Here is a 14,037-nt window from a genome sequence, read left to right on the forward strand (position 1 = left end):
CAAACCGAAACTGAACTACTCTTGGGCCCACTGCGTCTCGCGTATTTATTTACTTCAGTTGACTGGAGGTGAACGACTTCACAGTCATTGCCTCTTCTGTTTCATTGAAAAGCTTCTCAAAGAATCTTCTTAACGTGGGTCATTGGCTCTTGGAATGTAGGCGAGGGCTTTTGATCACATGTGACAATTGAGAAACACATGAGCCGGTCGGGCGTTGCCCTGACGGCTGAATCGACAGCTTCTGCTTATGTGGGGAGGGCGATGGGTTCTCCTGAATGTGCTGACTTGCAAGCATCGGCCGTTGCCACTGCTCCTCTGCCTGCTGTTTGCCAGTGTGTCACTCTTCTAAACTAAACTAAGTTTTTCATTTATTTTCTAATTTCTGCTTCACTTAACATTGATTTTACTAATTTATTTACCTATCTTAAGTACCACTCAACAACATGAAAAAATGGGTCATCCTTCCAGCTGATGGAGACATGTCCTGTGAATGTGGATCTCATAAGATCAGACAACTTGCTCATGTGTCCTCTACTGAAACAATCTTGCACTATGCAAATCTTGGTTGGCAAATAAAAAATTCACCAGAGTCGCTAAGTTCTAGAAATGCTGACCAGACATGGCAACAAATGAATTAACGTGCTAACAGGTCATTACTGCTTGTATGAAATCACAAATTATAAACTTATGGGGGATTAAGACTTAAACAGTTAGCTGTGAACCAATTCTAGGTCTGTTAAGCTACCATCTGAGATGTGTCTACTGTGGTTGAGTTTAAAACATTCATTACTATACTTATGTCACCAAAACAAATTACAGTTTGTGTATCACTTTTTAAAGTTAGATAATTAGTTAGTGATTCATTCATCTACAGATCATTTATAAAAATTTCAGGCATGTCAATGTAATTGAAAAAATAATATGTCCAACATGGATAGCAACAACTCAAGATTGCCAACCATTTCATATAGGAAGCATTGAGTCACAGACAGATACAGTGAGAAGGCCTGCAAAAGTATTGAGCTTTTGAACAGAGCTCCCCTCCTGCCTGTGTGAGCCATTAACAATACACAAAACTCAGTGTCACTAAGGACAAGTAAATTCACATGTGTGTGTGTGTGTGTGTGTGTGTGTGTGTGTGTGTGTGTGTGTGTGTGTGTACGCGCATGCATCCACATGCATGAACACTAATCCCTGTTTGTGTGGCATTGTGTGTTTTGGTTGGTTGGTTAAGTTATTGTGCTGTTATGAGGGTATGCAAAACTAACCATTCAGTTCTGCACAAGTTGTTGCCTTTTCTCATTCTCTTTAAAGTGTAACTTTTGCACTTCAGTTTCCTGTACATCAAACACATACAATTAATTATCAAATTAAATAATTATGAAAAGGAAAGGTGCTACTCACCATATAGCAGAGATGTTAAGTCGCAGATAGGCACAACGAAAAGACTGTAACAAATAAGCTTTCAGACAACAAGGCCTTTGTCAAAAAAAAGATAGCACACACACACACACACACACACACACACACACACACACAAACAAAAGCAACTCACTCACGCATAGCTGCAGTCTGTGGCAGCCAAAGCCACTGTGGCTTCAATTGTGAGAGATTGCAGTCATGTGTGAGTGAGTTGCATTGGAGTGAATGTGTGTTTGAGTGTTTCTTGTCTATTTTCAACAAAGGTGTTATTGGCCAAAAGCTTATTTGTGAGTCTCTTTTTTCTTCCTATCTGTGAATCTGACCTCTGCTATATGGTGAGTAGCAATTTTCTTTTTGTGATATTGTTACATTCCACCCTGGATTTTCCATTGTTCAAATTATTAAGAATCTATCTTTTGGATCACCTGAACAGTGAGGTGCTGTAGGTCTTTCTGGACAGCTAACAACTGGAACTGGCGTTAGTGTGGACTCAGACTGCCACAGACCATGAACATTCAGTTGAATGGGCTGCTGACTCATTAGTTGCATATCAGCTGTAACCAAGTAATTCAAAACAATACATTAAAGATAATGAAATAGTGAATGAAGCAGCTGTAAACAACATTGATGTGCTGTTGTCCTTTCTGCTAATTTCTCTTGTGTGAAATAGAGGAGTAGGAGGAGATGGGTATAGAGAGGGGGGAGGAAGAGATGGACACAGAGGGAGGAGGAAGAGATGGAAAGGGTGAAGATGGAAGGAGGAGGATGTATGAGGCATGTGGAAGGTAGAGAGAGATACTAGGCAGGTGGAAAAGAAAGATAGACCCAGGTGGCAAGTGGAAGAGGAAGAAGTTGTGGGGTAGAAGAGGTAGAGGGTGTGAGGAGACAGGTGAATGTGGTAGAGGCTGTAGGAACACAGGTGGAAAAGAGACAAGATGTCATGAAGTAGGTGGGAGAGGAGAGAAAGATATACAAAGGACACGGTTGATCAGGTAATTTGCATAATGTGTTTCTTAATTTGGATACTGCACTTATTAATTTGTAATTACATATATGTATGTCTTTGTTGAATGATTTATAATTCCTGAATACATGAAACTGAAATTTATTCGATATTACAATACAAATAAAGTTCATTTCTTTCCCCTCTCCATTAGAAGACTGGAGTAAATAAATGCTCAGGCAACTTGGGTACTCTACTACTAATATATCTTCCTAACATTCAGTTCACAAATAACGTGGATGATTGTGCTGACAAATTATCAGTACAACTAAAGTAAAATAATATTAAGGAGTAGATAACTTGGTTAAGAAATTAGATTTCCATTCAACACTTTGAATGAGGAATTTAAAGGAAAATACTGATTATATCCTCATTTTTGGTTAAGTGGGAACACTTAAATCTATTTTTCGATATCAAATCACCAAATTTCACATTTTCTAAATGTTGTGCTGAATTTCACTTGCTATAGTAGAAAGAACCACAATAACAATACATTTAACCAATTCATGTTTGGAAAAACAGGGATTCATAAACATACAGACAAATGATAGAACATTAAATAAAGACAAAAGTGATGTGTGAATTCAGGAAAACACATATATGATTTTTGCCATCTAAAAATAGAATTACAATAAGAACAGATAACATTTCAAAAATCACCCGATAAATGTTGCTTAAGTGGAACAGTTTGTCAGATGTAAGAGTTGGTCAGTTAGTATCACTCAACCACGCAAGTATGAATTAGATTTTTGCTTGTGAATGAAACGTTTTGAAAGTAATTAAATCAATAAATGTTATCTTCTAATTGATATAACAAGCCAGTCAAATCAAGTATTTGTTACAGAGGTGAATCTAAGGAAAAGAAAAACCAGCAAAATACGTTTTAAAACTACAATGTTTCACCTGAAACAACAGTTCACATAGATAAAAGGCAACTTCACTTCTTTCACAACTGAACTTTCATTTAGTGCATATAAATTTGTTTCTTATGGAATAATATGCCCTCAAGCCAATATTCTCTTTGGAACAGAAGTGATGTGGGAAGTTACTGCATAGCAAATCACAGGATTGTAAATGTGAGGGTGAGGTTACAGGACTAGGTAGGGTACTAGCAGAGGATTAGGGAACAGGAACTGTGAGAAAGAAGATTTGCTGACCAGCACTTCTCACTGACATAATACAAAGGAGTTGTTAGTGGGAGAGCGGTGGTGAAATGTTTGATATTGTTTCAGTAATGCAGCACCTAATTCATTTATAGCCATCTACATCTATACTCTGCAAACCACATTACTGGTTTTGGTGGAGGAAACTTAGTGTACTACTGTCACTTCCTGCTTTCACTGTCCCTGCTGTGAACAGTTCTCAGGAAGGAAAATTTCAGTAAGCCTCCATATGAGCTTGAATGTCTCTAATTTTACCTTGATGGTCTTTCTGACTAATATACATAAAAGGAAGCAGTGTATTGGTCGACTGTTCTACGAATGTACTCTCTTAAAATTTTAACAGTAAACCATATCATGATGCAGAATGTGCGTCTTGCAGTCTGCCACTGGTACTGGCTGAGCATCTCCTTGATGCTTCCGCTATTACTAAATGAACCGGTAATTAAACACGCTACTCTTCCTTGTATCTCCTCTATTTCCTCTATCAATCCAATCCAATTCTGATACCCAAGCTGAGTCCAATACCCAAGTATTGGTCAAATGAGGGTTAGGTAAGCTAACTCTTTTGTGTGTTTGTAGGACAGTTTTTAAAAATACCAGGAATCCATATAACAATTTACAAAGGCCTCACCTTTTGCCCCACACACAAATTCAATCATGCAGGACTTATTAAAGACTTTCTCTCCTTCTCCTGGTCCCTACAGTGGAAGCACTTTCTCGCCACCAACACTACCAATCAGACAAAACCTAAGACCAATGTTGAACCCTGCCTGACTCAGTTCACTCCTCCATCCAACCATGATCCACCCCCACTGCCCCTAGATCACCTTCTGTAACTTTCTAGAATTTCTTAACCTCAAATCTTGCCTCACCATAATTTCCCAAATCCCTCAACATGCAAACCAATCTCACATCTCAAAAAAGATCCACAATCCACCACCTAGAAACTGATTCTGACCTTATAATCCTACCTGCTGACAGAGGCTCCACCACTGTTGTTTTGAACCGCAAGGATTGCCTGGCATAAGAACTCCACCAGCTGTCACATTCGTCCACCTACAAACCATGCCACAGTGACCCCATTGCAGAAATCCAGCAGAATCTCCAGTCTCTCCTCAAACTCCACCCCATCCCAGAACCTCTCCCTGGAGTCCATCTCTCTCCTAAACTCTACCATTCCCCATGCTCCTACCTTCTACATGCTTCCTAAGTCCTTTACCCCAACCACCCAGGATGCGCTATTGTGCTTGGTAACTGTGCCCTCAATGAGAGAATCTCTACTCTCATAGACCAACACCTTCAGCCTATTTTCTGCAACCTACTCTCCTATATAAAAGATACCAACCATTTCCTCCACCGACTCTCCACAGATCCTGTTCCTTTACCACATGGTTCCTTGCTCATCACTAATGATGCCACCCCCCTTAACACTAACATCTCTAATGCCCAGGTCTTACTGCTATTGAATACTACCTTCCCAACACCCGACGGATTCCAAACCAACCACCTCCTTCCTAGTCATCACGACCAACTATATCCCCACTCACAATTACTTCTCCTTTGAAGACATGACAAACAAATCCAGTTTACAGTTATGGGCACCCACATGGCACCACCTGTGCCAACCTATTCATAGACCATCTAGAGGAATCCTTCCTAAACACCAGAATCCCAAACCCCTCATCTGGTTGAGATTCATTGATGCCATCTTTGTGATCTGGGTCAAGGGTGAGGACACCCTATCCACATTCCTCCACAACCTCAACACGTTCTCCCACATTTGTTTTACCTGGTCCTACTCAACCCATCAAGCCACCTTCTTCGATGCAGACTGTTGACATTCACCTCAAAGATGGCTATATCAGTACCTCTGTCCATCTCAAACCTACCAACCACCACTGATACCTCCACTTTCACAGCTACAACCCATTCCATACCAAGATGACCCTTCTACACAGCCTAGCCACCTGTGATGAGCACACCCTCTCAAAAAATACTGAGGGTATAACTGAAACCTTTACAGATCATAATTACCCTCCAAACCTTGCACAAAAACAGATCTCCCATGCCTTATCTTTCCAGTCATTCAACACCCCCTAAAGCCTACCATCCATCCACTCCCCTCATGACTCAGTTCCACTCAGTACAGGAGCAACTGAATTACATTCACTTCCCGGATTTTGACTACCTCTCATTGGACCTGAAATGAGAAATGTCCTACCCACTATCCTTCCCACTCCTCCCACAGTGACCGAGCGAGGTGCCGCAGTGGTTAGACACTGGACTCGCATTCGGGAGGACGACGGTTCAATCCCGCGTCCGGCCATCCTGATTTAGGTTTTCCGTGATTTCCCTAAATCACTCCAGGCAAATGCCTGGATGGTTCCTCTGAAAGGGCACGGCCAACTTCCTTCCCCATCCTTCCCTAATCCGATGAGGCCAATGACCACGCTGTCTGGTCCCCTTCTCCAAAACCAACCAACCACCCAACCTCCCACAGTGGTATTCTGTTGCCCACCGAACCTAAACAATATACTCATCCATCCTTACATAACCCCTGCTCCCAACCCGTTGCCTCAGTGCTCATATTCTAGTAGTAGATCTAGATGCAAGACCTGCCCCATACATCCTCCCACCACCAACTACTCCAGCCCTGTTACAAACATCACCTATCCCATCAAAGGCAGGGCTACCTGTGAAACCAGTCATGTGATCTACAAGCTAAGCTGCAACCACTGTGCTGCATATATGTGAGCATGAGAACCAATAAGCTGTATGTTCACATGAATGGCCACCAACAAACTGTGACCAAGAAAGAACTGGACCACCATGTTGCTGATAACACTGCCCAACACAACATCCTTCATTTCAATGACTGCTTCACAGCCTGTACCACCTGTGTCCATCCCACCAACAACAGCTTTTCTGAATTGTGTAAGTGGGAACTCTCACTGCATTATATCCTATGTTCTTGTAACCCTCCTGACCTTAACCTTCGTTAGTCATTGTTGTTCCTCATCTAGCCCTTTCCTGTTCCCATCCAGCACTACACAGCCCTCTATTCTACCAATATACCCAGTCGTTTTACTTCTTTCCTTTTATGCTAACCCCCCTCTCTCCCCCACCCACCATCTAACTGCCCGACTGCACCTAACTGCCCCACTCTCCACCTTGTCCCTGCATTTCCCAGTAGCACTTTACTGTTTCCCACCCCCACCCTGCTATCCCTCCCCCTCACCGCCCTAGTTGTACAATAATGGGTCTTTGTGTCTATCTATGTGCAGTACATTACATTTGTTTACGTTGAGGGTCAGCTTCCAATCCTTGCACCAAGTGTCAATTCTCTGCAGGTATTCCTGCATTTCACTACAATTTTACAGTGTTGCGACTCCTCTGCATACATCTCTCTTGGTTGAGAGTAACATGCTGGTACTGAACACAGCATGCTAGAAACTCGTCACTCAAACCATATAGCTGTTCAGACAGTCTGTGTGCTTGTATTTTGTTCATTAGGCAGCACTGCGGAATTGTATCAAACATCTTCCAGAGGCCAAGGAACATGGCATCAATCTGGAAATTGGTCTCTAGTGCTATCTGCATCTCATAGACAATAACAGTGAACTGGGTTTTACACAATCATTCTTTTCAGAGCCCATGTTGACTTCTACAGAGAAGCTTTCCTTCTTCAGAAATGACATATTACAAGTTTGTAAAAGATGTTCCAAAGTTCTACAATAGACTGCTGTCTGACAATGATGTGTGCTGTTCCCAGTCTCTATGAATGTTTCATTCCTACAGTGACATATGGTACATTGCTGCTAGGTGAGGAGCATGTTCTTTCACATATAGAATCTCTATAGAGTAATATTCCCTGGGTCACATATTTCAATACACATGACATTCGCACAATGATTTAAAGGAGAAACTACAGTATGATCATGCTAAGTGAAACAGTTTCAGAAAAAAAGCATTTAGTATTTCAGCCTTTTCTCTGTCACTCTCCATTTTGATGCCATTATGGATAAAAAGAGTGCAGACAGATTGCTTTGACCTGTTAACTGATTTAATATAAGAGCAAAATTTCTTAGAATTTTCTCTCAGATTGGTAGACAAAATTTTACTTCAAAATATGTTGAGCACTTTACACACGGCTCTCCTCAGACTAACTTCGGTTTTGTTCCATTTTTATTTGCCACATTGAATGATGGTGTACTGGCCTTATGACCACTAATTCCTTGTTCTATGCTAATTGAACTATACAAATCATTGGTAGTAGTGTGTGCAGCATGTTCATCAGTTGGGTATCCTGCCCAACATCTCAGTGAGTCCTAGAAAACAGTCTAAGCCATGAAGAGGGAAGCTAAGGTCACCTGACCAAGCTGTTGCTTATCACCATATACCGGAGATGCTGAGTCACAGGTAGGTGCAACAAAAAGAATCTCAATTAAACCTTTTGGCCATAAGCCTTCATCAACACTACACACACACACACACACACACACACACACACACACACACACACAAATGCAACTTACACACATGTCTGCAGTCTCAGGCAACTGTGAGAGTCTTTTGTTGTACCTGTGACTCAGCATATTCGCTATATGGTGAATAGCAACTTTACTTCTCATAATATTGTTACATTCCACCCTGGATTTTCCATTGCTTGATTCCAGCTATTGATTGACATGTTGCACATAACAGCACCCTGATCCAATGTAAGAGAGGGCCTGATGCTCCTAATCGGATCGGATCAAATAAATAAATAACTTCAACTGCTGCTTCAATGCCCATGCCACTTGGACCCTACTACCCAGAACCAGCTCCTGTGAACAATGTGGGTGGGTGGAAACTGTCCCTCAGCATATACTACAGTCTTGAAATCTTCCTAGCTTAAAACTCGACAATCCCCCTTCCCAGTATGCAATATGGACAACCTAATCTAACATTCACATTTTCTCTGCTGCCATTTTCCTCACAAATACTCCCCTGTCAAACCTTATACTTCACTGACCCTTCATGTCAACTCCATCCCTTTCTCAGTTTTGTGAATGTCACCTTTAGTCCTCTTTTTGCTACTGCCACTAACCATGACTAGTCTCCCTGTTATTCCTTGCCCACCTGCTACCCCATTCCCCATTATAACACATAAAGGCCACAGGTAGGCATATTAGGTTGTATATGTGACTAGATAAAGAAAAGAGAAGAGCTCAAAAGCTAGTTATGTCCCAGTGCTGTTACATGTTGACACCTTTGCAGTCAGCCATTTTGAGTGGTGAGTGTTAAGAAGTATATATTTTTAAACTGTCATACAGTTTTCTATGTAAGCTGCCATACATCATGCTGCCTTCAACTTAAAAATATGAAAAAAATGTCACTTGTCTACAAATGGATGTACTTAATTATGATATGCCCACATTGTCATACTTCTTCACTTTAAATTATTTGTTGTTGTTGTTGTCTTCAGTCCTGAGACTGGTTTGATGCAGCTCTCCATGCTACCCTATCCTGTGCAGGCGTCTTCATCTCCCAGAACCTACTGCAACCTACGTAATTTTGAATCTGCTTAGTGTATTCATCTTTTGGTCTCCCTCTACAATTTTTACCCTCCCCAATGCCCTCCAATACTAAATTGGTGATCCCTTGAAGCCTCAGAACATGTCCTACCAATCGATCCCTTCTTCTAATCAAGTTGTGCCATAAACTTCTCTTCTCCACAATCGTATTCAATACCTCCTCATTATTTATGTGATCTACCCATCTAATCTTCAGCATTCTTCTGTAGCACCACATTTCGAAAGCTTCTATTCTCTTCTTGTCCAAACTATTTATCGTCCATGTTTCACTTCCATACATAGCTACACTCCACACAAATACTTTCAGAAAGGACCTCCTGACACGTAAATCTATATTCAATGTTAACAAATTTTTCTTCATCAGAAATGCTTTCCTTGACATTGCCAGTCTACATTTTATATCCTCTCTACTTCGACCATCATCAGGTATTTTGCTCCCCAAATAGCAAAACTCCTTTACTACTTTAAGTGTCTCATTTCCTAATCTAATTCCCTCAGCATCACCTGACTTAATTTGACTACATTCCGTTATCCTCGTTTTGCTTTTGTTGATGTTCATCTCATATCCTCCTTTCAAGACACTTTCCATCCTGTTCAACTGCTCTTCCAAGTCCTTTGCTGACTGACAGAATTACAATGTCATCGGCAAATCTCAAAGTTTTTATTACTTCTCCATGGATTTTAATACCTACTCCGAATTTTTCTTTTGTCTCCTTCACTGCTTACTCAATATACAGATTGAATAGCATCAGAGAGAGGCTGTCTCACTCCCTTCCCAACCACTGCTTCCCTTTCTTGTAACAGACATCTGGTTTCTGTACAAATTTAAATAGCCTTTCACTCCCTGTATTTTACCCATGCCACGTACAGAATTTGAAAGAGAGTATTCCGTCAAAATTGTCAAAAGCTTTCTGTAAGTCTACAAATGCTAGAAATGTAGATTTACCTTTCCTTAATCTATTTCCTAAGATAATTCTTAGGGTCAAGTATTACCTCACGTGTTTCAATTTTTCTACGGAATCCAAACTGATCTTCCCCGAGGTCGGCTTCTACCATTTTTTCCACTCATCTGTAAAGAATTCGTGTTAGTATTTTGCAGCCGTGGCTTATTAAACTGATGGTTTGGTAATTTTCAAATCTTTCAACACCTGCTTTCTTTGGGATTGGAATTATTATATTCTTCTTGAAGTCTGAGGGTATTTCGCCTGTCTCATACATCTTGCTCACCAGATGGTAGAGCTTTGTCAGGACTGGCTCTCCCAAGGCTTTCAGTATTTCTAATGGAATGTTGTCTACTCCCAGGGCCTTGTTTCGACTCAGATCTTTCAGTACTCTGTCAAACTCTTCACGCAGTATCATATCTCACATCTCATCTTCATCTACTTCCTCTTCCATTTCCATAATATTGTCCTCAAGTACATCGCCCTTGTATAGACCCTCTATATACTTCTGCCACCTTTCTGCTTACTCTTCTTTGCTTAGAACTGGGTTTCCATCTGAGTTCTTGATAGTCATACAAGTGGTTCTCTTATCTCCAAAGGTCTCTTCAATTTTCCTGTAGGCGGTATCTATCTTACCCCTAGTGAGATAATCCTCTACATCCTAACATTTGTCCTCTAGCCATCCCTGCTTAGCCATTTTGCACTTCCTGTCGATCTCATTTTTGAGACGTTTGTATTCCTTTTTGCCTGCTTCATTTACTGCATTTTTATATTTTCTCCTTTCATCAATTAAATTCAATATTTCTTCTGTTACCCAAGGATTTCTACTAGCCCTCATCTTTTTACCTACTTGATCCTCTGTTGCCTTCGTTACTTCATCCCTCAAAGCTACCCATTCTTCTTCTACTGTATTTCTTTCCCCCATTCCTGCCAATTGTTCCCTTATGCTCTCCCTGAAACTCTGTACAACCTCTGGTTCTTTCAGTTTATCCAGGTCCCATCTACTTAAATTCCCACCTTTTTGCAGTTTCTTCAGTTTTAATCCACAGGTCATAACCAATAGATTGTGGTCAGAGTCCACATCTGCCCCTGGAAATGTCTTACAATTTAAAACCTGGTTCCTAAATCTCTGTCTTACCGTCATATAATCTATCTGAGACTTGTCAGTATCTCCAGGCTTCTTTTATTATTCTTGAACCAAGTGTTAGCTACGATTAAGTTGTGCTGTGTGCAAAATTCTATGAAGCGGCTTCCTCTTTCATTTCTTAGCCCCAATCCATATTCGCCTACTACGTTTCCTTCTCTCCCTTTCCCTACTACCGAATTCCAGTCACCCATCACTATTAAATTTTTGTCTCCCTTCACTATCTGAATAATTTCTTTGATTTCATCATACATTTCTTCAATTTCTTCGTCATCTGCAAAGCTAGTTGGGATATAAACTTGTACTACTGTAGTAGGCGTGGCCTTTGTGTCTATATTGGCCACAATAATGCGTTCACTATGCTGTTTATAGTAGCTTACCCACACTCCAATTTTTTATTCATTATTAAACCTACTCCTGCATTACTCCTATTTGATTTTGTATTTATACTCCTGTATTCACCTGACCAAAAGTCTTCTTCCTTCTGCCACCAAACTTCACTAATTCCCACTATATTGAACTTTAACCTATCCACTTCCCTTTTTAAAATTCCTAGCCTACCTGCCCGATTAAGGGATCTGACATTCCACGCTCCGATCCGTAGAATGCTAGTTTTCATTCTCCTGATAACGATGTCCTCCTGAGTAGTCCCCACCCAGAGATCTGAATGGGGGACTATTTTACCTCTAGAATATTTTACCCAAGAGGACGCCATCATCATTTAACCATACAGTAAAGCTGCATGCCCTCGGAAAAATTGCAGCTGTAATTTCCCCTTGCTTTCAGCTGTTCGCAGTACCAGCACAGTAAGGCCATTTTCGTTAGTGTTACCAGGCCAGATCAGTCAATCATCCAGACTGTTGCCCCTGAAACTACTGAAAAGGCTGCTGCCCCTCTTCAGGAACCACACGTTTGTCTGGCCTCTCAACAGATACCCCTCCATTATGGCTGCACCTTCGGTACGGCTATCTGTATCGCTGAGGCACACAAGCCTCCCCACCAACAGCAAGGTCCATGGTTCACGGGGGGAGGGGGGGGGGTTAAATTATTTATAAATGATGAAATAATTTCATCATTTAAATTATTTATAAATGATGAAATAAAAAGAATTTTTAAATAAAAATATAAGTTTGGTTTTGTTTCTACGTAATTAAAATTACACTTGACTGAAAGAAAGCTCACTAATGTCAATAAAATCTACAAAAATTTCTGGATAAAATGACATTAGAAAAATAAAACTTTTAATATTATTCACAGGGATAAAATTATAGTAACTGAGCAGTGCATTACAGTCTGCCTTGTGTATACAGTCCTGTATCACTTAACATTTGTGTTTTTAAGCAGAATATATTGTACCAAACCAAGGAAAAACACTGTTGGTCTTTGTTGAGTCCCATATTCAGTAAGCGTACTTTAAAACCTCTTACTGAGCTACTGTGATATTCAGTTTCTTTTATATGGCCTAGGCAAAGTAGCAGCATGTTTAGATATAAATTGTTTACCTGAGCTCTTTGTTTTGGTGACAGTTAGTTGACATAATGTTGCAGTGAAAAATAAATTTCTATGTTCAATTTCAGAAGATCCCACTGATGGCACACGCTTTGTTCCGTGCACTTCATGAAGTAGATGTCGTAGCAGCTGTAGTGTTTCAGGTGCAAACATTTCAGTGTACTGTGTATTTTCTATGCTGTCTTCACTTTCAGTCAATGTACGAGAAAGACCTTCAGTGTCATACTGCTGCTTTCACTAACATACTCTGTATCACTTTTATTTTCCAATAACTCACAAATTTCATTGTTGGACACATTTTTTAAAAAATAAGTCACCAAAGCAAATGAATACATGAACTGAAAACATTAAGTAACAGAAAAACATGACAGAAACAATATTAAATAATAACAGTGCAAAAAAAAGACACCCTTTGAAATAACTAAATGAAAATGACTATCGGAAAGCACAATGTCAACTAATGAACAATGCAACAGCATAGTTCAATCAAAAGTTGATAAATATCAATGTACTCAAAAATTAAACAGATTACCAACATATTGGCACTCTGACAGTACTGGCAACAGTAGGGGGTAACAATAGATTGATACCTGGACATTCAGAGTTATAATGCAGAGCATATCAGTTATTAATGGTGTCTGCCTCTCTTCATTTTTGTTCAAGGTGTAATTTTTGTGTACTCAGTGTCGTGTCCATTGAGGATCCACAGTTTATGAGTGATGTACTTTCACTCATGATATGCCCAGTTTCAGATATCACATATCCATACAGTTGACAGGCCTGCTTATAGAGGCCATTTGGGTTGGCACCCTGCACACTCAGGTGAGCTGCCAAAGAAACATTATTATTTAAGCCATCACAAACGAGAGCTCAGCTCATTCTGTAACCTGTCTTACTGTTGTCCAGACAATGTGTTCAGTGCTATGAACAACCTGTACTTCATTGTACCGTAAGTGTTTCTCTACAAAATACTACATTCCATAAATCGTGTTTGTTCTTGCTATATCAGATCTGGTGATGTGGGGATTAGGTTTTTTTGTCACTGCTAGTGTCAGTGGTAAGTCACCTGACAAACATCTCAATGGAGGAAATATTCCAATGTCTCATTGCCCCACAGCAAGCTGTGAGTTGCCTGAAGATTGGAACTCCTACAAGGTACAGTTTTCATCAACATTTCCAGGATTGTTGCATGCACAATGCATACCTGTGTTGGGCTTTCTTTCTTTCCTGGCTTTCACAGCGAATTCATCAGGTGTTATGCCAATTTACACCTTTGCAA

At 40.3% G+C, this 14,037-nt stretch overlaps 1 protein-coding gene across 2 annotated transcripts in view; it reads right to left on the reverse strand.

The window, feature by feature from the left end:
- The window catches only part of LOC126272352 (uncharacterized), a 156,789-nt gene that overhangs the window by 85,993 nt on the left and 56,759 nt on the right, over positions 1–14,037 (reverse strand). For both annotated transcript variants that reach the window (XR_007549213.1, XM_049975160.1), the window contains exon 6: positions 1,848–1,976. Coding sequence is in view for 1 of the 2 variants with exons in the window: in XM_049975160.1 (XP_049831117.1) it covers positions 1,848–1,976 (129 nt within the window). In the remaining variant the exon portion in view is untranslated. The remainder of the gene's footprint in view (positions 1–1,847; positions 1,977–14,037) is intronic.

Source organism: Schistocerca gregaria, chromosome 5, assembly GCF_023897955.1.
Source record: "Schistocerca gregaria isolate iqSchGreg1 chromosome 5, iqSchGreg1.2, whole genome shotgun sequence".
Classification (NCBI taxonomy): domain Eukaryota; kingdom Metazoa; phylum Arthropoda; class Insecta; order Orthoptera; family Acrididae; genus Schistocerca; species Schistocerca gregaria.